A 25,605-nucleotide genomic window follows, 5' to 3' on the forward strand; every position below is an offset into this window, starting at 1 on the left:
TTATTGCTCAGTTTCAGCATTTCAGACTGAACCCCTGTAGAGGCAAGAGGAAGGAACAGAACCCATGGAAGAAATGTGAAGCTCCCCTCAGATCCAGCTTTCAGACTGCAGAAAAGGCCAGCCTTGGCACAGGTCTCTGATTGATCTGTCTTCTGCAGGCATATTTTATCTGACATCATTTGGGTTTTGTGTTTCTTGGCTCTTGTTAGCATAATGTTTGACACCATCATTTCAGCTGCGCGTAAGACTTGGCAACAAAAGCAGTCAGCGTGCTGTACGATCAAAGCTGCAGAGATAAGGTTCCTCTAATCATGATGACCAGAGTTTAGCTTAAGGAGAGACTAGCATGGAAATCTGTTTCAGACCTTCATCAGTCATTAGCTTTGTACGTTAACATGATGCGTTACATGGGACAGGAGTTAATAGCATGTCTCATTTGATGCTAAAGAATGCTGCACTGATTGTGGGATATGCATGTGAGGCTTTCTGCAACATGTGTTGATGTGATTTGCCAGACAAGACAGGTCACAATCAGTAGTACCCATTGTGCTGTTCTTCTTTTATGTCACCTTGCAAAGTGTGTGGGGCTCAGCTGTTCTCTGGTCATCAATCTTCCACTTTGCTGTAGTTATGATTAAATAAATCCAAAAACCTGGTACTAGTTGTGAGAGCACAGTGCTGCACACAGCAAAACTGATCTCGGTTTGGTGTTGTTCTTACCTTTGGTCCACCTTAGCAATTCACCAAAACTGATGTAAAGTTTTGTGCACAAAATATATTGTATAATGTATAATAAAATGTAATGTATAATAAAATATAATGTATTTCATTTACTAATAGAAGATGGCAGTGGAAATGGTCCAAAATCATTCAGATATCACAGTAACAAAAAATACTGTATTTTGTATTTTGCAGTCCTAAAGATTTATGTTTGTAACAGAAAATACCTTTTAAAGGCTTAATGAAAAATGGATCTCATATGGCATCACTAAAATCACTTTGTGGCACCTGTATTAAGAAACAACTTTAAAAAAAATCTGAATTTTCAATTCATAAAACAAGCATGCAGTCATAGTTGAGATTACTGCATTTATTTGGTTATTTTATTAAAACATTGTGGCTACTACAGGTCGAAAATGTTTTTTCAGGCTGCACAGACATTTTCTGCTCTTTATTTGCCTGACCTGTGTATGCCTGTGTGTTTGTGTTGGTCTTTTAGCACGCTTCGCTCCATATAAGCCTGCGGATATCATGCTAAAGCCTCTACTGTTTGAGGTTCCCAGCATCACTACGGACTCGGTGTTTGTGGGCCGAGATTGGCTGTTCCAGCAGCTGGAGGATGTCCTGACTGACAGTCAAACAGGCGAGAGCCGTGGGGTCACTGTCGTGGGCAACGTGGGCTTTGGAAAGACGGCCATCATCTCCCGATTGGTAGCCCTCAGTTGCCATGGAGGCCGTATGAGACAGATCGCCTCCAATAGTCCCAACGCTTCCCCCAAAAGTGAGTATGTGTGGTTGCATATTTTCTGGCAGTTGGTACATTCAGAAATACACTATATTTGCTTCAGCTTTTGTGGTATAGTGTTGAGAGGTCCTTTTTCTAATACCATATATTTTGCACTATATGGCACATTTTAAAATCCTTTAATTTTCCCAAAAATCCTCAGGGCTCCTTATAATCCGGTGTGCCTTCTGTATGAATTTTACCAGTCAGATTGTAAGGAGCAGTAAATCTTCCCTGCTGAAGTACAGCTTTAGCATTACCTAAAGCAAACTGCCTCGGCTAGCACTGCTTGAGCAGCATTAGCCAGTAACCGCTAGCTCTTTGACTGTTCAGTGGTGAGTATTATCAGCTTGTAACCTGCGTGTTTACCATGTAAAAACAAGCTACATTAAACAAACTGCTAGCTAATATCACCCTGACTTACCGGAACACTCAGGGTTCCTCAGTGTAGCGCTGTCAGGCGGCATTAGCCACACCCGCTAGTGGTTAGGTACTAATGATAATGCTCCAGCTTTAGTGGAAAGAAATCTAGAAATCTAAGCTTACTGTAAATAAATGGAAGTGCATTACTCATTGAAAGAGAAACCTTATAATCTTATAATCCGGAGCGCCTTATAGTGCGAAAAATACGGTATTCACATTTGCTCTGTTTTATCCACATTAGCTATGAAGATGATCAACAGAAACAGTTTAAACTAATATATTTTAAATGGGATTCAGAGTACGTAAATGTTTCATAGTAATTTGTACGAATGTGTTAACTGTCAAATAGAAAAGAAAACTTACAGTATATTTGCATATTTCTGCACAGTAAAGATTACACTTTTAAGATTAACACCCCTGTCAAACATTGGCACACACTTGTTTCATTACTTATTTAATCCAAGCATTTTGATCTAAAGATTTTAGGCTTGCTAAGATAATTTATTTTAACATATATTTTATATTAGTTTAAACAAGCTATATTATATAAGCTATATTATATAAGGTTCTTAATGTGTGCTTTATTTGACGTGCAGCTGGGGAGCAGGGCTCAGAGTTACCATTGAGTCAGCCAACACAGCCCACCCCACCGCCCAGCGCTACCAACACACTGCAGACCGACAGCTGCCCCAGTACACCTGAGCTCCGCAGACACAGAGAGGAGGCTGTCAAGCGGCTCGCATCAAAGGTAAAGTCCCCCAGTACAATGCTAACTGAAGCTGGGATCAGTGTGTGTACTTCTACCCCCTCCTACACACACACATCATGAATCAATAGTTATTATTTTTGATTTTTTGAATGTGAAACAGGCAGAAGTCAATCAGGCTTCATTCTGTTTTTATTCTTTGGCAGTAATATGCAGTGACATGCATCATGAATAGAGTTGACCTGCATTGTCTCTGTGTTGTGATTTGTGTGCTATGACTATGTTGGTAGTAATTTTAGCTCTTTGGAAGGCCAGGCTGTTATACTTAATCACTCATGGTTGTTATAGCCAGTGGCAGCTCACCTGAGCCTGTCTGTCCAGCTCTCAGCACTGTCGTAATCAAACACTCCAGGTCTGTCAGTACAGAGATAAACCTTCCACTGCCTGCTGATATTTCTAGCTTTGTGAGCTTTCAGTGATTGATCCTTTAAACACTTTAAAGCCTGAAACAGCAAATAATTGGCAGAAAAGTTAAATTCTTTAAAAATGTGTAAAAAGTGTTATTATTAGTTATTATTTAGACATTTTTAATAAACATTTGTGATACCTGATTAATATAGTATTTGTTATATGTTTGAAGATGAACTCTCACACTAATGTTGCAGAGGTCCCAAAAATTAGAATATGTATCACAAAAGATACACCTGGATTTAACACATGTTTATGATACACCAGGCATTAAAGGTTTAAAGTTTAAAGAACCTGCAAATCCTGGTTGTGTAAAGATGCACTGATTGCAGGTTTTTTTTTCTGTTTATAAGATTGCGATTTAGGTTGATTACAATTTTAATTGACAGCATAAACTTGCAATTCTCACATACAGTATGTTAATTCTCACATTTCAAAAATGGATTATGGTATTTAAAGCTGATTGAAGTTTTGGGTTTTATAATGTATAACTGCACCAAGCATGCTGAAGAATCATTTTAAACTGGGCGGGTGTAATGCGCCCAGTCTCCTTTTAGAGCGGATGAATCAGATTCTAGGTTATGTTCAGTCAGAGAGAGAGGTCGCGCTCAGTCAGAAACTTCACTTCAACTACATACTTTGTTTTTACTATGAGTGCACGAGCTACTGAGCTCTGAGTTTCCCATTCTGAGGTCTCCATTGCTCTACCAGCCGCTGTGTTTAGTAAAACTGAGCCGGATCCTCTTTCAGAGCCTGTACATGTGATGTAAGTACTTAAAGGCTCGTGACACGGCCAGAAGAACTCCCGCAAAAGGCGACTCGACATTACAGTTTTTAGAATTAATATATTAGGCTTAGCAGGGAAGGTTGTTCCAGCACACTGGTACCATTAAACACAATATTTTATCCCTTCTCCACTAAAAATGGTTTTGATTTTAGCTTAGAAGCAAAATAATGCGGACTGCTACTTTAATATTAATATATTAATATATACTAACCCCCTGCTCTTTTGCTAGCTTCTTAAGATTGGCCATATTCAGTAATGCAATAGATGTTTAAGTGTGTAATTGTTTGTCCCTCCGAACTCCTTGAGGGTTGACCTCCCCAGCTTATTTTGGCCTTGCAGGTTGCAAATTGTGAACTTGTTGATGTCTGCACTCGCTGTGAAGAACATTCATGCTGTACATCTTTAGTTCTGTAGTAGGTTTTTCTATTTAACAACCTTACCTGTTCAGAAAGCTACTGTTAATTAGATAGCTTAAGTAGCTAAATGGTTTGCTGTATGTTAGTTTGAAAGTGAGTGTGCTTGGATGGTATGTGGTCTACTCTGCATTTTTCTATACTCAGTGCAAGTCAAACACGGACAAGATACTTGTCTTTACGTTTTTTCCTCATATTTTTGTTAACTACTTGCATTCATGGTGCCACTTTTCTTTTTTGAAAGTTAGTATTTGTAAGGTGTGTGTGTGTTCAGTAAATCAGTCTTTCAAAGTTGATGATGGCAGTAATTGTTACGTGTCTTACCCTAACCTAAAAAAAACCTTTTTGCTTATCTCCCTGTCTGCTTTTCTTGTCTTTCTTTTCTGTCTCTCAATAAAAATTGCTGGTTGTTTGCTAGGATGTATTGTGCACATTCTAAATGCAATACATCATTTTCAAAATGACGCTTTGATGGGATTCTAGGTAGAACTAAGCCTTGCACATGATTGCGCCATTTGATGAAATGACACAAGTGCACATGCACTTACACATGTTCTGTTCCTGCAGTCTTTGAAACTCTGCCTGATGGTTTGAACGGGCCAGTGTGTGGTCCGGGCAGTCGTGCCTCATCTTTGTGTTCTTGCTCGTTCCTGAGCCAAGCTCAGTAATTAAACCCTGAAAACACATTTTCCTTTATCAGCCCTGCTCTCAGGCTTTTTTGTGTGTGTTATGTTTTGTGTGTGTGTGAGGAATTGCCTCTGAGTTTGAGTTTAGGACTATGTCTTATGAGTCATTTGATGTTGATTATCATTGCTGTGAGTCATCCCTGTTTATGTGATTGAAAATGATTAAGAATCATAGGGGTTCATCTAGGGATGCATGATAAATCAGAATTATATTGATATCGATATGGCCAATATTTCCAACCAACGCTTGCTGACCTGATATTGTATGCCAGAAATGAATTAAGCAACACTTGGCCATGTTGCTACAATTGGCCGCCACCGGCTGCACTGCTTTTAAATTTGATTGAAATTGACAAAAAAAATAGTTTTAAAGTTCTGTATAAGTTATAAATGTGTATATAAAGGCATTGGCATTGGCATCTTCAGATATTTACAAGTGTAGCCCACCAACCCAAAAATATTAAGCCACAACATCCCGCAAAACCACTGATGAAGCACCAGAGGATGACAAACACAAACTGTGCAGCAACAGAAGAGCTTTAGTCTCAGATTTTACATCTACAATGTGGACTATCTACTGTAGGTGGGAGTGTCTAAGAGAGTACGTACAGTGACTGTTTAAAAACTCCAGCAGCACTGCTGTGTCTGATCTATTCGCACCAGCAAAAACACACACTAACACAGTGCCACCATGTCAACACACCACCCAAATTATATCAGCTCTGTGGTGGTCCTGTGGTGTCGTTCCCATTGAAGAACAGCGTGAGTATGTTGGAATAGAACTACAAAGTGTTTATACATGGTCAGTGGAGCTTCTAAAATGGGCAGTAAGTGTAGAAACGAGGAGGTGGTCATTATATTCTGATGCGACTGTGTATTAGAAGCATTATTGTGTATTTAGAGCAACTCAAGCTAATTAGTATCTGATTACAGTAAATGCAAACAACACAACTTCTATCTTTTGTTTATCTTTTGTTACTTTCCTTTGAGTGTAGAATCCTAATTTCATTCACACGCCCTGTATGGTCCACTTTAGCCTGTCAGCCAGGAAAGTGAGGGTTCAGACAGAGTAGGAGAGTTGTTGTTATAAAATCTACATTTCCTGAAAATAAAGTGCAGAAATGCACTGTGGAGTGCACGACTGCAGTTCTTTTACAGCCAAAGTGTGAGAGATGTTAGGGAACATCACTCCTGTGTCTCATCTATGCAGTGATAGACCAAACTGCCACCTGTCACTCACTCACTATGAGGAGTAAATGATGTATAAACTGCCTCTCCTGGGGACCTGCTGTTGCTTGTGTGTTGCCATGGCAACAGCTTGGCAAGGTGGTCATTTGGTCTAAGGTAGTGAATTGCACCCACAGGAGCAATAAGGACTCAGAAGAAGCTGGGATGGAGAACCGTGCCTGCTCTCAGAGCAGCGCTTGCAACATGCGAAGCCTTATTTACTGAACAATTAGCGAACAATTAGCACAAATGGAGGAAATTGTGCGAATCAAACCGTGCTTTGCCTTCATTTGTCTTATTGTTTTGTTTAATTGATTGAATAATCATTAAATGACAGAAGTGCTGGTTCTTTAGTTCTGGTAAAGCAATTAAAAATGATTGTGTGTAAGATGATGAAGCGTGATTGTGTGTAAGATGATGATAACTGATTTCTGTTGACGGTGCTGATGTTTGTTTGTGTAGTGGTCATGTTTCCTGATGGTTTACAGCAGTCGCATCCTGCTAAGATTCAGCCCGGTGGTTCTACAGCTTGTGCTTCACCACCTGTCCGTTCCATTTCGCTCTTTCTCTCCTGAGGCTGATCTCACATATGGTGCTGTTCAGCAGAACTTTGTAAAAGCAGTTTTTATAAAGCTGTATTTACTTTTTAGTTCTGTTCCTTACGCAGAGTGTGGATGAGGACATGTCATGACAAGAAAAGTTTAGATTGAATCTCAGACTCAGAGTCTGATCGATGGACATTGCTTCAGATCGTCTGGCACTCGAGTGTGTTCCCTCCGTAATCAGCGCTATATTTAGTCCAGGACAAGTGAGGTGGATAAAGATCTCAGCGTTATGTCAGATGGATGTCTGTTTGACCCAGCTGGGCGTCCAGAACTCCCAGTCTATTGTACACAACGCTGGCTCAGAAACCACTCCAGTTAAGCTGAGCTTGGAGAAGTCTGGCAGTAGAAAGTGGGCTTAACCAAGCTTTACTGAGCCACCTGCTCCACCATCTCCACCAACTAAGAAGTTTTCATTTTGTTCTTCTCCCTCATTTAAAAAATCATTTAATTCCCCATCAGCATTTACACCTAGCTGCATCTCAGATCTCATTAAACACATTAAAACACCAGCTCTCCCTGGAGTATTCTTCTATTTTCTAGAAAAATGCATCCTGTGATACGCTTCAGGGAGTTCAGGGACCTTTTACCGCTCCATTTAAAATAATAATAATAAAGCCAAAATAATTATAAACTAAGATGTCTAAACACACATCTCAGTGCTGGATGTGTGTTTAGACACTCTCTTTGATCAGATCAAGCCTAGATTGACAGAGAACAAACATGCCACACTGAAAGTGAATATAGCTGTATTCATTCTCCTCTTCTTTCCACTCTCCTCCTCCCACTTATTTCTAATTCATCTCATGCATCTGTTTCCTGAGCCGTTGTCTCTCGGAGGGCGTATGTGCCTTTCTGTTTTGCTTATTGGCATGCTTTGATGGTAGCAAGGAGTGTTTGTTGCATGACAGGTGACTTTTGATCCTGACATTAATATGCATTCCTTTGCTAGAGGATTTGTTTTCACAGAGTTGGGTTTTCTCAGTAGGGAAGAACTAGACTTACATCTGTGGGGGTCTGATAAGATACCAAGTGCAAATAGATTTTAGACACTGTGTTATTATGAAATGCATAATTTTTCGTTTTGTTTTCACTGTTAGTGAAGCTGTCAGGAATTACTGACTTAATTTTCAGTTGTTTAATTTCAGAGTTTGATCACAAGAATGCTTACAGGTGTACCTAATGTGACAAACTTTATAAAGATTTTAAATTCTTCTTCTTTTAAATCATTGGGCATCCAAAAGTTTTACATAAACTTTGCAGAAAAAGTTTTTTTCCTTTTTCTGCCTTCCACTGACCCGTAAATTGGCGTTCATTAATTTGTGGTTTAATGATGCATTTTTTCGTTCTGAAACAACATTTCAGCACTTGCACTGTGTTCCATTTGAATCTGGATTCAACTGTCACATTTCCAACTTGACCTCACCAAACTACAGAATCAAAGAATCAAAGATGGCTGCACTGCACATAATCAGTATTTAAAATAGTGGTCCTCTACAGTTTATTGCCATTTCTGTCAGTTTAGGCATCATTAAATCAATTGTACACAGTACCGTCTATAATATCTATGTGTAGCCATGTTTTCGTTTTGTTTTGGATGCCCAGAATACGGCATGTGTTATCACCTGCTGTAGCTACCAATACTAAAAATTGTAACGCTGAAACATAAAAAAATAGGACTTTAACTTTGACAATATTTTTAAAAAAAAGCTATAAATGTTTGGATTGTTTAACTGTTCAACTCTGAAATTATGGTACTCCATCCAATACTTTTGGAATGATAAGAGTTAGGAAGTTGTTGTGAATGAGTTGGGGTGGTAATCATACTACATTTTGTGCTTACTAGTAGTGTTCTTGTTGTTACTAAATGCGATCAGGTCCTCACAGCAGTACTATCTAATAGAAAGTCTTCCCTGGACAGTAGAAACTCGAACAAAAACAGTATAGGAAACTATTTTTAATATCCTTGAATTCAAAAGAAAAGATGGATCAGCAAACATCACAAAATATGTGTTGATATAGAGAACCTTAGGGACACTCTGTGATTCTCTAAGTGGAACAAACAGTAACTTGCATGAATGTCTGTTATCGACATAAATGAGAAGAAACCTAGCCTCATGCATTGGGGGTGGTTCTTGCTTTTTCCCATTATACCAAACAATAAAGCCCAAACAAAGCTGTGAACAAAACCATAATTCTGTGTACTGTTACACCATTAGTGCTTCTCAAAAGTCCTTCATTTTTGGACTGTTACACAGAGGCAAAGACTGAACCTCTAAAGAAGCCCCCCCCCCCTCCGCCCCTGTGTGGAACACTGACTATAAATCAGATTTTAGACACATCAAGCGGCCTCTCTCTTTAGTGAAAATGGAAGAGTTTCTTTCACCTGAAGGAGCCTGAAGATGGATGATCTCTGCTCATCTGTAATGGGCCTGTGAGAGGCTCGAGGAGTTTCCCTTGAGGTGAAAATTGAGCCATTTCTATTAACCCCAGCTGTCCAAATGGGAAATACCACCATCAAACATGCCTTTCACTAATAAATCAGAGCAAATTAAGAAGCACCTACAAAAGGCTAATGCCTTAAGGTCCTCTGCTGGCTTGCAGTTTTCTGACAGGTTCTTTGCCAGTGCTGTGGCCATACGAGTCAGAAACATGAGGAAGGTTTATGTTGAACTCAGTTTTAAGGACACCTCTTTCCTTCAGAGTAGAGTCTCTCCATTACATTATCTATTCACTTAGACTGTTTTTGAAGGTGTTAGATCGGTTTAAGAAGTACCAGAACTCTACTTTAAATTAGTCCATCCAGAACTGCGTTCAAATGTTTTTCCAACATTACCTGAATATTTTATAATGGCATGTTACCGCTGCTCTACTGTTTGCCATATCTTTGTATCTGTAAATGCTTTTGGTTTCCAAAGGGCAAGCAGGAGGCACATTCCTTTGCATTTTTTATTCATCCACTCCTCTTTTCATCCTCCCCTTTCTTCTTTTTTCTTGTCTCTTCTGTAGAATTCCTGAAGGAAGTTAAGATGAATGATCTCTCATCTGTAAAGGGGCTGCAAAAGGGGTAGTCTCCCAAGTCTCGGTACCAAGATGTTGAAGGCACTCCTGCAAGAGTCTGCATTTTAAAAGCAGCTGTTTAGATTCGCTGTTTACAGTTTGAGTTTGAAAAGAGCATCGCTTCCTTTGATGGCTCGCAAACTGCGTGATGCAGCCCCAGCCGTGAATATTGGCTGTTGACACAAAAATATGTTTTGAAAAGGCAGCAATATTCAGAAATTCTACAATTCAGAGATTATTATTCCATAGAAAAACACTCCAAAAGGTTGGGAAGGATCTCTCAAGTCAACATCCCTGGTGCTTCACTTAAGATTGCATCCAGGAGGTATTCAGTGCATGTGAAACCTCACCAACTCAGCAAGGTTTCAGTGTCATTTTCAGCACGATGAGAAAGACCAATCAGAGCATCTACTGTTCAAGAGGTGAAGTGATGGTTAGTTTAGCTGTGTGCCTGGTTTGATAATTTTTCAGAAAATAATTTGCATTTTTGTCCTCTTATTATTATATCATCGCTATCCAATGAAAAACAAGTATCTCCAAAACAGCCACTTTAAAGTAGAGAAAAAAAACTGCAAATGGAAAAAAAAGTAAAAAGAGTTTAAGGTCATTTTTAACTTTTATATTTCTATTGGTCTGTTCATCAAGAAATTTTGGCACAGTTTGTCTCTTTAAATTATGTCGTAAACTAAAAAACTAAAAAAATAGATTTTTTTTTATTGTTTTCTGGTGGTAAAAATATGGTGGCTCAGTGGTTAACAAACAGGATATTGATGACAGGGTTGTGGGTTCGATTTCTGGCTTCATCCAGGGCCACTATTTAGTCGGGGTGGCATAGAAGGCACTTCATAATGAAAGTCCACCCATAATTGGGCACATATTAAAGTTTCCTGATCTAGAAAAAACATCATCACTGCATGAAAGGACACACAAGCAGGTGCTTGGTCACTTTTTTCCTTTATGCGAAGCATAGCCAATGGAGCGCTGTGTTTCCTGTTTGTCAATGTATATGGCACATAAAGAATGCTTATCCAGTCATGCTCTGTCTTTGTCTTTGTATTATCACAGACTAGGGCTTCATGATATATCGTTTAAGCATTGCCATCGCAGGAGGTGTGATATCACTTAAGGCAATTAAATCAGACGCGTCATTTTGCAATGTTTTGATTCTTGACACAAGAAGTAGATACACAGCGTTGTCTCTGTGTCTGGGTGAGTAACAGGCTGCTGCTGCCTGAGAAGCACGAGGGGGGGTGAGGGGGTTTGTTGTGGGGCATGTGCTTGGCGGAAAAGCTGTGCACCTCAGTCCAGCACAGTCCAGCACAGTTATGTGCAGATATTTCCATTTACACATGAATTCACGCTTTTAATCCCAAAAAATGCTCTTATTTACCTCTTACCTCGTATTACGGGTCTTATTTAAAAAAGCCATTTTAAATGCCTGATTCAAGGACTGATTACTGTTGTTTTGCTGTTTTGAGTGCTGGGTCCTGCATTGTTTAATATTGCAATATATATTATCGAAAAAAGAACATTTGCAATGTAATTTTTTTCCAATATGGTGCAGCATTATCACAGACAATCAGGTATGTATGTCATAGGATTTGCAGTGTTCAGACTGGTGATGCTGGCACCTGAAACAATACCTGGACTTGTTATTAAATGTTATTAAAATAATACAGCTAATCTTTCTTCTTCTTTCTCTATTTCTAGGTGGTTGCATATCATTACTGCCAGGCTGACAACACCTACACCTGTCTTGTGCCTGAGTTTGTGCACAGTATCGCTGCCCTTCTCTGCAGATCCCACCAGCTCACGGCCTTTAGGGAGCTCCTTCTGAAAGAACCACACCTTCAGAGCATGCTCAGCCTGCGCTCCTGCGTCCAGGACCCAATGGCTGCTTTCCGCAGGGGCGTACTGGAGCCTCTTATCAACCTGCGCAAAGGTACAAAAATATAACAAATCTGATAATCTGTTAATAAATCCTTGAATTAATCCCTACTCTGTAGAGAAATTCCTCTGGCTTATGGATTTATGGGCATTTGCTTCATTCTAGATTATATTTTACTACTGTTATTTTGATATGCATGTTTTATCTGTTCTTCCTGTGAGTTGGTGAGGGCTGTATGCTAATGTATTGAAGAGATAGTGGGGTGGGATGGATCTGTAGTGGGGTGAATTCGGCGCCTGAGGCTAATAGACTTCAATGTGTTGTTTTGCATCTGGCTAATTGACACTGATGCTAATTTATGCTCTCCTTAGTCTTTCACTTCTAGAAGAACAAACCTGGCATTAAAATAATCAAATGATTTTATGATTTTCCCTGTAAGAGCCTGGGAAAGAGGTTTACTGAGGCAACCACCATCATTTCTAAACTCTTGTTGTGAAAAGAGTTAATCTCTTTCTAAAAAAAAGAAAAGAAGTTGTCTGGCAGGCTAAGCTGTCCAAATTGACAAGGAGGAGCTGAGAAATGTATTAGATTTTGAAAGGAACCAGCATTACACACATTTCAGGGTCACTCTGGTTTGTTGAGCATAGGGGGTCCAGTCTTTTCCCTCAGCTTTACTCTTAATCAATACTGTATTGTGGGAGGCTAGGTTCAAGACATGGATAAACAAACCTGCTGTTTCTATGATGGAAATGGAAAAGACTGAGAATCAATATGGCGGCAACGGGCAAGGCTGGAGAGCTGCTGGTAACAGAAACCGCTGTTTGCATGCCCTCCATCAACCCCTTGCCATATAATTGAAATGAATAGCTCGCTGTGTCTTGGCTCATATAAGGGGAAAAATATATTGATTTGATCAGATCATCATGCACTAAAAGAGTGTACAGAAAGATTTGTGAAGGAGATTAAATTGGATTTGATTAGAAGGTTTGGTGAGGGCTGTTCTTTGAAAGTTATTTGTTTAAAACAGCTCAAAAAAGAAGCAATAACACACACACACACACTCACACATCCACAGAGATACACCCAGCTTGGCCTTGATCTGTCCCTCACTGAAAATATTTTCCCTCCTTGAGTAAATCCAGTCTGACTACTTGATCGGGGAGACATCTTCAGATCTTCACGTCTCTCTGTAATGAATTTTTAAATGTTCTCCGCATCCCTCTGCAAAAGCGCAAGGCAGGGTTGAGCCGTAGCTCCTTTACCCTCGTATTCAGTCTAATCTGCTGCAGTGGATTGGAATGTGTCTCTCTTAATGTAAAATCCTGCAGTGGTCTGAAACCTGCCATGTGTTCAGTCATGAACATATTCGTTTCTATCAGGTAGAAATAAGAAGTGAAGAAGTGTTGTTGTTATTAACCTTTCACAGTGTATGGATTTATGGAGAAAAGACCCATTTTACTTTAGAACAGGCAGCCTCAGTGCAGTTTGTGCAAAATTGATTTGATTTGTTTAAAAAATTGTGCCTAAATTATACACTCTTACCCAGTTTATGCACAGCAGAAGCTGACAGTTCACATTTCTTACATTTCTTGCTTACATTTTCACCTCTATAGTGTTGGCACCCCTGATATTACACCTGAACACCACTACTTGTACTCTGCAGTTATAAAGTATTCACTTTTATTGTAACTTATATTGTAATTGCTTGTGTTTTTGCAGGAACAGTAAATCCAGATTGTTGTATACTCTCTGAAAGCGCTGAGACACTAATTTGTTTTCTGTCCTCACACTTTTAATCAGAGAGAAAGATTCCAGAAGAGGATTACGTCATCTTGATCGATGGGCTGAACGAAGCAGAGTTTCACAAGCCAGACTATGGTGACACCATTGCGTCATTCATTACCAAGATTATTTCAAAGTTCCCCACCTGGCTCAAACTCATCATCACTGTACGGGTCAGTTTACAGGTGAGGAACTTTTTTTTACACACTTTTTGTTTGTAGGCTGAACTTAATATAAAAATGAAATAATGTGATTGATTTAATGTTTTTTTTAAATACTATTTCTTGATTTGTTTATGTAAATGTAAAATAACTAATACACTCATTGTGAAAGGCATTTAACTATGTGACCAGTGGACATCCCTGTACTTCTAAACACCAGTATTTGCATTTTAGTTTTTAATGTTTCATGATGAGAATGTTACAGTTACTGTAAAACTGTAGTGTAATTCTAAATAATTTAGAAATAAGGTCACTCTTTTTAGCCACAGCACAGCATTGAAATGGATCTATTGCATTTAATGCATCTATGACTGAAAACACACAGACATAGTAAGGACAAATAGTTGGATTGCTAAGCAACTATGGTGGCTTTCTCAAAAACACCACAGCTAAGGATGCTAGTTGAGGATAAAGCACTGTTTCTTTGTTCACTCTTCCCCCTACTTCCTGCCAATGAACTTCGTCTCTAAATGTTAGAATAGATTAATTAACATGTGTATTATAATATACAGCTCTGGAAGAGGTCAATTCAGTTTCTGAATCAGTTTTTCTGATTTTGCTGTGTATAGGTATATGTTTAAGTAAAATTAACATGTTGTTTTATTCTATAAAGAGAAATGTCAAAAATAACAAAAAAGATGCAGAGCTTTCAGACCTCAAATAATGCAAAGAAAACAAGTTCATATTTTTTTTTAAGTTTTAAGAGTTCAGAAATCAATATTTGGTGGCATAAACCTGGTTTTTAATCACAGTTTTCATGCATCTTGGCATGTTCTCCTCCACCAGTCTTACACACTGCTTTTGGATAATTATATGCTACTTCTGGTGCAAAAATTCAAGCAGTTCAGTTTGGTTTGATGGCTTGTGATCATCCATCTTCCTCTTGATTATATTCCAGAGTTTTCAATTTGGTAAAATCAAAGAAACTCATAATTTTTAAGTGGACTCTTTTTTTCCAGAGTAGTGTGTCTGTTGTACTACAAATTATATAATACCAAATATGCAATACCATATCAATGTTCCCTGCCTCTCAATTTAATCCCTGTTTGCTGAGCAGTTAACTGTGGAATAACAGCTCAGAAGGTTATTTGTTGTCTGACCTGGTAGCTGTTAAGTTTCTGAAATTGAGTTAGGTTAGGTCACCCATGATGGTATTTGCTGCACACTTATAACACGCACTCTGACCTGCCCAATAAAGAGACCAGCTTCTAAAACACCTCGTCACCTTGTCATTATAAGCAATAGAGCTTGTGCAAGAAAACAGACATTGTAACAGTGAGAAATTCAACAGAACTGAACTGAGGAATTTCAGACTGGGAAAGAAAGAATAGAAAGGGACAGATGTGAGGGAAAAGGTATGAATATGTGTTTGTATTGACTTTGTTTTGACAGGACTCACCCACGGCTCTGCTGACGCGCAGGCTTTGCAGCTGTCTGTGGCTCTATAAGAAAGTGTCCTTCACTAGCTGGCAGAATTGTGTGCAACTGCACTCTTAAAATCACAGTCTATAGCTGAGACTCTGGAGTATTTAAATGTGCACAAATCACTGACACACAGAGGCAGGGACTGTATTTTAACCATGGACTGCTGAGTGTTTTGCTGTTTAGCAATACTTCAGGGGATCAGGAGTTGAAATCTGTTTCAATTGTTTTATTATTAATTTAAATGTTAATTGGGTGTCTTAGAGCAGGAAATGCTACTCGAATTCTAGAAACTGTTCAGATTCATAACCTACTTCGCTTCTCTTCATGTGCTTGTTTTGCGAACTCATCATCTAATGATTCTGATTGCATTAGCTTTATGTAAACGATACTATAAGAATGAGTCTCTGAAGCTTAGATTCAATCCCTTTTACATAAATTCAGATATTTTTAAGAACAGAGAAATCCCTCTTTCTTGATTTGAGAATCTACAGCTCTTAAAAATTATGAGTTTCTTTGATTTTACCAAATTGAAAACCTCTGGAGAGGAATATGGATGATCACAAGCCATCAAACCAAGCTGAACTGCTTGAGTGTTTGCACCAGGAGTGGCATAAAGTTCCAAAAGTAGTGTGAAAGACTGGTGGAGGAGAACATGCCAAGATGCACAAAACCTGTGATTAAAAACCAGGGAACTTTATGAATATGATTTTTTTTTTTTTTTTTTTTTTTTTGAAGTCTGAAAGTCTGTTAGGCTATTTCTCATTTTCTGCAAATAAATGCTTTAAATGACAATATTTTAATTTGGAATTTGGGAGAAATGTTGTCTGTAGTTTATAGGATAAAACAACAATGTTCATTTTACTCAAACATATACCTATAAATAGCAAAATCAAAGAAACTGATTCAGACTATTTTTTTCCAGAGCTGTATCTGTCTCAGAAGACAATAAAGGAGACAATAGTACCTTAAAAATAGAGACATCAACATGCCACAAAGAAGGACACAGAACACAGATGATGTTTAATCACAAAGTCTACAAATGTAAAAAGTCTACAACAGTAGGGATTTTACATCTAAACAGAGTATTTATGTTTATTTATATGGAAACAATTAAAGTCTAGAGCTATCTGTGTTTAGACTGGGCCTATCTGGGCCATGGGGAGTTCTAAAGTGCATGATCTACCCTCAATTCAGTGCAAATTGGTTAAAACCTTGTTAAGTGGTAACTTAAAAGATGGCAGAATGGCTAGAAGGTGAAGTAATGCTGTTGTGGTGGGTTTATAGAGGAGCGGGTTTGGTTTATACAGGGGTCTGTGGTTAAGCTCTAGTTTCAGCTTGCTCACTTGTGGTTATTGTACAGTTAATGAGGAGTGTAGAGCTTTTATTTTTCTTTCCTGTAATCCAACAGCATTTGATCCTAATCTTCCTGAATGTGTTCGTCAGTGTAAATGTGCACATTAATATGGTCTGTTGGCACACTCCAATTAATGCCAGTAAACACAGAACATACTGAAAACTCATGATCATCCATGGTTATTGTCCTCTATATAAACATTTGCCTCATTGTAAAACATTTCATCTGCTGGGATTGAATGTCTCATCCTCAAGCTAATTGGTCCTCAGTTTAGAAATTTAGATTTGCACAACAATATCTGATTGTATCCAAACTCAATTACCTGCTTTTATAATACAAGAATTGTTGATTATGCAATTGTCAGCACAGACGAACATGAGAAAGAGAAAGCCTGGAGAGCAAACAGGGACTCGTGCTAGGTTAGAAGCTAAGGCTAGCTTTTACCATCTCATCTATCCATTGTCCACTCTCTCAAAAACAACTGTCTACACAAAAAAAAAAACACAACTAAAGGAGTGACCACTATCTCATCGGATTGCTTACAGCACATCACACTGAGAGGGCCCAATGAGAGGACAATAACAGAAGGCCTAGGTCTCTCTGAGTTGTATATGCATGCTGCATATAAAACTGTTCAACCCTCATTGTCTGCAGTAGCTAAGAAAAGAAAATACTACAGAAAAACAAGTTCCTTGTGTCTTGTGTAAATAAACTCTAGGTTTAAATTGGATCTCCGGTTGATTCCGTGTTTTACCAAGATTTTAAATATACACTAGGGAAGCATGGTTTGACAAGGTAGCACAACTTGACAGAACACTGGTCAAAGCGGGCTCCGTTCGCGTTGGATTTTGTGAAATAGAGCAGACTCTGGGGCTTAGACCTGGTGAAGTTGTCCAAACACAGAAGCTTCAGAAGAAATGGTGAATAATCAGTAGACTCAATGCTTTTGTCCATATGGTGTAGGTTAGATAGAATACACAGGGCCTTAATGAGCTGTGTTTTAGTTCTGCATCTATGCATCCTGTTGTCATTATAGATATTAGAAAATGTTCTGTGGGAAGCTCATTTAAACTCTGTAATAACTGTGCTGCTGTTTTATTATTAATTGTGTCTCAAACTGTACATGGTAGACTTGAGGGAAATGTCATTTCTAACTGTAGTTTACCTCTAGTGCTCTCTTTAAGCTCTCTTTCTCAGTGCATTTGCCTGTTCCTGTGTTCTTCTGCACTGTGAGGTATAAAGAGTGTATGTCCCTATGTCAGCTGGCCTGGTGGGTTTCAGTGCTCTTGGTGCAAATGACAGTGTTCTCATGTGTGAGAGCATGTGTGAGCTCTAGATCAGTAGATATGTGTTTGTGTTGGTGTGTGGCTATCTGTTTTCTTTATATCTGTACAGGCTGTAATGTGTGAGTGTCCCCGAAGGCTGTCACTTCTTAAGCCTTTGTTTGCAGACAGAGTATGTGTGTGTGTGGGGAAGTGTGGAAGTGTGTGTTCTTTTTTGCACAGTGTTCTGATATCTCCCCTTGTGTATGTGTGTATGCAATGCTACACAGTCTAGCCATACAGCCCACTGACCTTCTGCAGATAAATCACCCAGAGGACATCAATACCGTAGCAGAGGAGAGGGGGAGAAAGCTTTTAACATGGCCTGCCTGTTTCTCTGTGTTCTCTTACCGACTGATAAAAGAGAGAGGGAGAGAGATAGACCTGCCCAAGAGATTACTCTTTATCTAATGGTTTAGACTGTTTGGTTATATGAATCATGGATAGGGTTTGTGAACAAGCCGTAGCTTTTGTGATACAGTGTACACTATACAACTCCTTTGCAAATAATGAGTCCTTGGATTGGCATTTAAATAAAGCAGTAAATGGACCATGTACAGGGGTTGGACAATGAAACTGAAACACCTGTCATTTTATGATGTGGGAGGTTTAATGGCTGAATTGGACCAGCCTGGTGGGTAATCTTCATTAATTGCACTTTGCACCAGTAAGAGCAGAGTGGGAAGGTTCAATTAGCAGGGTAACATTATGGGTGACATAATGAGGACAAATTGTTGGTGCATGTCTTGCCACGGTATCCAGGGTAAAGTCTTTACTGGACATAGAAATACTTTCAGAACAAACAATGAATAATCAGTTGTCCAAATGCTTTTGTCCATATAGTGTTCATTTCCTGGGACCGTCCACAGATAGAGCTGAAGCTGAAGTCTTGTCAGCTAAACAGCTTACAGCTCTGTTTACACCAGCTAGTTAAGGTTAGCTGTCTTGTGTAAGTAACTATAGGTTTAAATCAGATCACCGGTTGATTGCGTGTTTTACCAAGATTTTAAATATACACTAGGGAAGCATGGTTTGACAAGGTAGCACAACTTGACAGAACACTGGTCAAAGCGAACTCCGTTTGCGTTGGATTTTGTAATATAGAGCAGACTCTGGGGCTTAGACGTGGTAAAACTGCCCAAACACCGAAGCTTTAGAAGAAATGGTAAATAATTAGTTGACCCAATGCTCTCGTCCATATAGTGTAAGTTAGATAGAATACACAGGGCCTTAAAGACCTATGTTAGTTCTGTATCTATGCATCCTGTTGTCATTATATTAGAGAATGTTCTATGGGAAGCTCATTTGTATTCTGTAATCAGAAGATAAATAGCATTCAAAACTGTGCTCCTGTTTTATGTATTATTAATTGTGTTTGTGTCTTAAACTGTAGTTGGCATACCTGAGGGAAATGTCATTGCTCACAGTAGTTTACCTCTGGTGCTCTCTTTAAGCGCTGTATTCTGTACCTAAAATCGCCTGCACACATTTATAGGTGTATTAGACAGGGCTAGACAGTTAATCAAAATCAAAATTCAAAACCTCAAACTGACATAATCTCACCCATGTCAATTATTACTTTGTTCATTTTTTAATTGTGAAATTAATTCTGAAAAACATGCTGCTCTGTATGTAGTCACATGATTCTGCCCTGTCCAGTTTTGCAACATGAAAACAACATGATGGAGAAGAACTTAAACATTAATAAGCCAAATGAGAAACTCGAGCATGTACCAACAGTGCCATGCTAGTTGTTAAAATAATTGTATATATCATTATTGAAGTAAAAAATTCATATTGTCAGATCATATTGTCCATCACTAACATTAGGGCAGTTTTCTTGTACTTTTTTGTCCTGTTAAATCAGACTCTGCACTGCACCAAAACCCTCAGGAGGAGGTGGTTTCATTTAGTCCAGTCCAAAAGCAAACTAACTCTGAGGTAGTTTGTGATGGAAACACGCTACAATAAAGTAGGCCTAGCACCTCATAATAGTGATATTAAATGAGCAAATACTATAACTAGTTATTTGCAGTATATTGAAGTTGCCATAACAATAATACTAAAATCATAAAACCTTATCACCCCAACCCACATACTACTTCAAAACATTCAAGGGTTCAACACCCTATTTTCTCACCAAACTTGAAGTTTCCACCCCTGTCCTTTTGACTGTATGAAGAAGCATATCTCTGTTTATCTTCATTTCTGTAGGAGATCACCAGTCTGCTGCCCTTTACTACGATCAGCCTGGATGACTTTCCCGATAACAAGGAGATCGGCGCAGACCTGAACGCCTACATCCAGCACCGTATCAACAGCAGCCGTGACATCCTGAACAACATCTCTCTGAACGGAAAGGCTGACCCCATTATTGTGGGCAAGGTCAGCTCCCACCTCATCTCCCGCAGCCAGGGGTCATATCTCTACCTGAAACTCACCCTGGACCTGTTTGAGAGGGGCCACCTTGTCATCAAAAGTGCCAGCTACAAGGTGGTGCCTGTCTCCCTCTCTGAGCTGTACCTGCTGCAGTGCAACATGAAGTTCATGAGCAACTCTGCGTTTGAGCGCGCCGTGCCCATCCTCAACGTGGCCCTGGCGTCTCTGCACCCGATGACGGACGAGCAGCTGTTCCAGGCTCTAAACGCCGGCTGTGTGCGAGGAGACCTTCAGTGGGATGATTTCCAGCAGCGCATGGATATGCTCTCCAGTTTCTTGATCAAGCGCAGAGATAAGACACGCATGTTCTGTCACCCGTCCTTCAGAGAGTGGCTCGTGTGGAGAGCTGACGGTGAAAGCTCAGACTTCCTCTGCGACTCCAGGTGAGCTTCAATAATGTAATGAACGTAGAAAGTGTCCTGTCTTAGTGTAATAATGCCAGTAAATGTCTGCTCTAGGAAATGTCTTCTAAATGTAATGTGATGCAATGCCATTGACACGAAAGTGTAAGATGGGAATGTTTGGCCTCTGTAAAATGTCACATGGGTTTGTTTTGGAAGGAAGAAGGATTGAAGGCTGAAATGTTAGCCGAAATGTTATGTGCAGGACTTAATGTCAAACTCCTGGAACCTTCTCACAGCACCTCCCACCCAAAAAACTGCAAACTTTAAAGGTTAGGACTTATCACAAGTTAGCACAAGACTTTTATAGATCTTTTATCTTAGCTAAAGTTAAATTTGTGCTAAATCTAGGTGTTAAATTTGTCTAAAGGGCAGAATAAAATGGTGTGTTTTTCTTTTCTTCAAAAATGTCCCTGAAATTGGATAGTTTTCAAATAGAGAAAGAAAATCAGTGCTGAAACATTTTAATAAAAAGGCATTTGTCTACTCACTCGACACACTTTTATCAGTCATAACGCCTTGCAATAATAATGATGTTGTCATTGGGGATTTGTCAGTTCCTAGATCAAACTTTTTTCTGTAGTAGAAAAAAAACAGCAAACTCACCACCTTTCTTTGAGTTAGAGAGAGAACATTCTGTTTGTGTGTCTCTTTCTCTCTCTGTCTCTCTCTGTCTCTCTCTCTCTGTCTTCGTCAGAAGCATTCTTGAGCTGCAACCCGCAATGTTTGGATTGATTTACAGAGAGTCAGCAATAAATTAAATATGAACACTTTCTTGATTTAAGGTTAATATTTAATTTTAGCTCCCATTTTTCTCATTTTTTTCACAGCTAGACTTACATTATTGATCTGAACAATGTTAACACTGGCAGATCTGCACAGAGATAGAACGTCACATACTTGCATTTCATTTCTCTGGATTTTAAGAGTTTCACTGTGGACAGACAGGAATGAGAAGTCAGTACAGTACACACTTACTATTCTTTCTGAACTAATCCTGCATCAGCTGTAGCAGTGTTGTGCTCAATTCCTGAGTTGAGCTTTATCAGTGTATCTCCACTACAGACTTTATCTCCCTGTTCATCAGGCTGATAACCTCACTTGCCAAGATTCTGACTCGAATGGTGAGCCTGGCAGACATGCAATCTCTTTTTCAGTGAAAGGGCAGTTATTTCTGAAGGCACTGACAGACTCATTCATCATTGCCAAATGCCAAAGGCCACAGATTTTGTATTAGTAAGGTTCTTTTGGTTGACATCCAGGAATAAAGACTTTAAATATTTGGTCAAATCCACCACTCTAGACGATAAAAGGACACAGGGGGACTCTGGGGCTCTATTAGAGACGTGTGTTTTGTATTGATTTTGCCAGAATCCTCTGGTAATACGTTTTTGTACCTCTGTGAGATGTTAGTGAGAGAACTACAGCTGTGCAGGTCTGTTGTCTTCTTCAAGCACCTCTTAATCGCAGTCTTAATTGAGCTCCAATTTTGACGTTATGACTTTATTGGAGAGATATAATGTTGTCAGTCATAAATGCATAATGCAATTGTCCGACTATTTTCTGTTACAGAGAAGCACCATGAGTAGAATATCCCACATTGTCACCGTCAAGTTTTTCACATTTTAATTTGCTAAATCAGATTACATTATGTATATAGAGTGAAATGCTATCCCATAGATCATTTAAAATTTTCCCTCCTATTTTATTTCCTAAAGTTCCTCAAATGCAGTGATTCCCTGGCAAATTAACATCAATTGCAATACTGTAGCATTTTCTTTCAACAAGTTGTCAGGCTTGTTATCAGTTTACTACTTCTTCACAAACTGGCTGTTTGCTAGCTTAAAGATACAACATCTACACGACTAGGATAGTAACTTTACCTGAGGTATCTTAGCCATAGAATTTTGTTTGTCACTTTCTGTACTGTCATAATGCTTTGCAGGCTGCTGAGGAATAGAATATTGCTTGGAGTAATTAAGCTTTCATTACCTTTTGTTTAGTGCAAAGAAATGATCTGCATGTGCATAACGAAATAAATGTTTACTCAGGGCTGTGTATACATTTTACATTTAATGCTTATATACATTGTTTAAACTGGTTTAAGTGTAGATCTTTCTGATTTAAAACATTTTTGTTCAGAGGTTAATGTACACTCGTCATGCATGTGATTAATATTTGTACATAATTTAAGGCCACTTAACTTTGTTATTGATAATGATTGGCTACAACTGGTAACTCTGTGACCACTGCAGATTCCAGCATATTCAATACAAAGAATTGTACCAAAAGTACAAGTTATTGGGAGGTAAAGACACTTTTACAAGGTCTGGAAGAAGAACCTAACTGTCACTGAGGAAATTGTTTTTTTATGGTCAACAACCCAACAACCGCCAAGATACAGCCTTTATCGGGAAGTTGCTAAAAAAAAAAAACAGTTGTCACGATCTGTAGTTTTATGCTGAGGTAACAATGTTTGGAGGAGCAAAACTTCTAACCCCAAAAAAAGTGTAGCATCTGTTAAGCATGGTGGTGGTAGCTACTTGGCATTATGCTGTGCTTTGCGTTTAAATGAAAAAACATACCTGTTAAACAGGTCAGTGTTGTAATGTGTTGTGTAGACAGGCGAGCTTGTTTCAGATGTCTCTGTGTGTCTTATAGATGAAGATGAGTTCAGTCTGGGCCAGTGCCGCTTAATTATTATTCTCTCCTTCCCTCTGCTGTTCTTGTTAATGTGGAGCACTGAGTATTCTGATTGGACAGTATGTGTTCTTACCGCATCAGCTATGGGACTGACAATTGAATTCTGGTGACTCACCTTCTTGTATGCACATACACTTCCCAATAGTCTCACATACACCCCTCCCTCCTCTCCTCTTTTTCTCTCCCTGTTTCCCTCCCTCTCATTATTAAATGAAAAACAAAGGCCATGGGGCTGGCATTGAGAAAGAGAGACTTGAGAAAAAGGTCCCGCCACTTCAGCTTGTTATTTCGTCTCTAAAAGAGAAAGAGAGCTCGACGCAGGCCAACGTTTTATTTAGTGGAGGAGGGATGCTGAGCTGATCAAAGCCAGCTGTATTCATGCATGGCCTTTTAATGAAGTTCACTGTTAATGAACACAAGTTTTAGCTGGAGCCGGGCATGGGGGAACACGAGGAGTTCACTCCTACTCTGTTCTACTCCCCTGGGCATCAATGCCTTATTTTTAGTCCTGGAAATGACAGAAACGTGTGTGTAAGACTTTGCAATGTGATGACAAATTATGACAATGAAAACTGTAAACTTGCGAAAAAAGCCAGCAAATTAGGAACCCCTGATGTGTGCCATTGCTAATTGATTATTTTCCTCATTTTATCCATTGCTGTCCACTAAAGAAACTGTTTTTTTTGTAACTATTGTATACTCTATTTACATTTGTGTTCTCATGATATGTTTCTCCTTTAGGAGTGGACACGCCCTGATGGCATTCATGTTGTCCAGGCAGGAGGGCAAGTTAAACAGGCAGCAGACAATGGAGCTTGGGCACCACATTCTGAAAGCACATATATTTAAGGTACCGTCCCCTCCTTAAAGTGTTCTGTTCTTTATATATATCTTCACATCTGGATGGAGATATTATATTTTATTCAGGGAAAATATCAGACTAGCAGGCCAAGACATTTTTTAACATACCTCAGTTCAGTTTTTGTGCAGATTGAGTAGCATTCTTGCTGTTTATTTTGTCAAATACAGAACTATGACTGGACTTTTAGAACTTTTTTTTAATTTAATAATTTTTTTGTTTGATATAACTGGTTAAATCATAACTACAGAGCCATTAAGCTCAAATGTGATGAATCAAGGTCACAGAATGTTCATACCACAAACAAACCACGCTAATTATCGTTTGGCACCGCACCAAGATCACCTGATTTCAAGGGTTTTTTGATCCACATCTAAGTGCGATTACTGTGTTCACACTGGCCCAAATCAGTCACATCGAGAGGAAAACTACCATTATTCTGTTTTTAACTAGACTAAAAATGGCAGAAATAAAACAGCCCAAGACAGTGCTCTCCTGCTCTGCATTAACTTTTAATGGGATGATGCTGGTCCTTGTATAGAGATGAATTAGCACAGTTGTAGGATGGTTACTTTTACACAGATATGAACTTGGAAAACAAAATAGAAAAATGTGGAAAAAAGAAAGATTATGCTGTAAACATATGCTGCACTTCTTCTAATATAACAATTAATTAATACATTTTAATGTTTACAGAAAACCTAATTGAAATAACAGGAAATGGTTTACTTTATATTATTTACAGATTGTGTAAAGATACAACTACATCCATCACCAGGAGGATGGTCCTCTCTCCCATCACTCATTACAGTGCTGTTCAAAAGTATGTGGTTGTCTGGCTTCACATGTCTCAGAGCTGTGTGTCTACACATTCATTTCTTTCTCCACAGGGTCAAAGTAAAAGGACTGGAGTATCATCTAGTGTCCTGCAGGGTTTATGGATCAGCTGCAGCACCGACAGCCTGTCTGCTGCCCTGGCGTCTCTAAGGAACCTATACACACCTAATGTCAAGGTCAGCACACGCAGTCATATATGTAGCACAAGTGCGGACACACACACACTCACAGGCAATTGTGAAAGGAAAACAGATCAATGTTTTAGCTCACTCACTAACAAAAGTATAATTGTCTCACAAGAGAGTTATTAATTGTTTGTAAGCCTCACGAGAGGGAGTTGCAACCTTTATATGAAGGTTACATCGTTAATCCTTACCATGGCAGAACCATAGGGAGTTTAGGGGTACTGCAGTTATTTAGTTTTATCTTTCTAACTTAGTGTTCTGGTATTATACAGTGCTAAAACTAGTAGTTGTATATATAAAACTGACTCTCACT

The 25,605-nt window shown here is 39.0% G+C and overlaps 1 protein-coding gene across 5 annotated transcripts in view; it reads left to right on the forward strand.

Annotated features, from left to right (window-relative positions):
- Positions 1 to 25,605, forward strand: part of tanc1b (tetratricopeptide repeat, ankyrin repeat and coiled-coil containing 1b) — a 168,612-nt gene that overhangs the window by 121,846 nt on the left and 21,161 nt on the right. For all 5 annotated transcript variants that reach the window (XM_049484700.1, XM_049484701.1, XM_049484704.1 and 2 more), the window contains 7 exons: positions 1,220 to 1,501; positions 2,524 to 2,675; positions 11,587 to 11,818; positions 13,565 to 13,731; positions 20,083 to 20,690; positions 24,153 to 24,261; positions 25,161 to 25,283. In XM_049484700.1, coding sequence (XP_049340657.1) covers positions 1,220 to 1,501; positions 2,524 to 2,675; positions 11,587 to 11,818; positions 13,565 to 13,731; positions 20,083 to 20,690; positions 24,153 to 24,261; positions 25,161 to 25,283 — 1,673 coding nt within the window. The remainder of the gene's footprint in view (positions 1 to 1,219; positions 1,502 to 2,523; positions 2,676 to 11,586; positions 11,819 to 13,564; positions 13,732 to 20,082; positions 20,691 to 24,152; positions 24,262 to 25,160; positions 25,284 to 25,605) is intronic.

The sequence above is a fragment of the Astyanax mexicanus genome, chromosome 11, assembly GCF_023375975.1.
Source record: "Astyanax mexicanus isolate ESR-SI-001 chromosome 11, AstMex3_surface, whole genome shotgun sequence".
NCBI classification, from domain to species: domain Eukaryota; kingdom Metazoa; phylum Chordata; class Actinopteri; order Characiformes; family Acestrorhamphidae; genus Astyanax; species Astyanax mexicanus.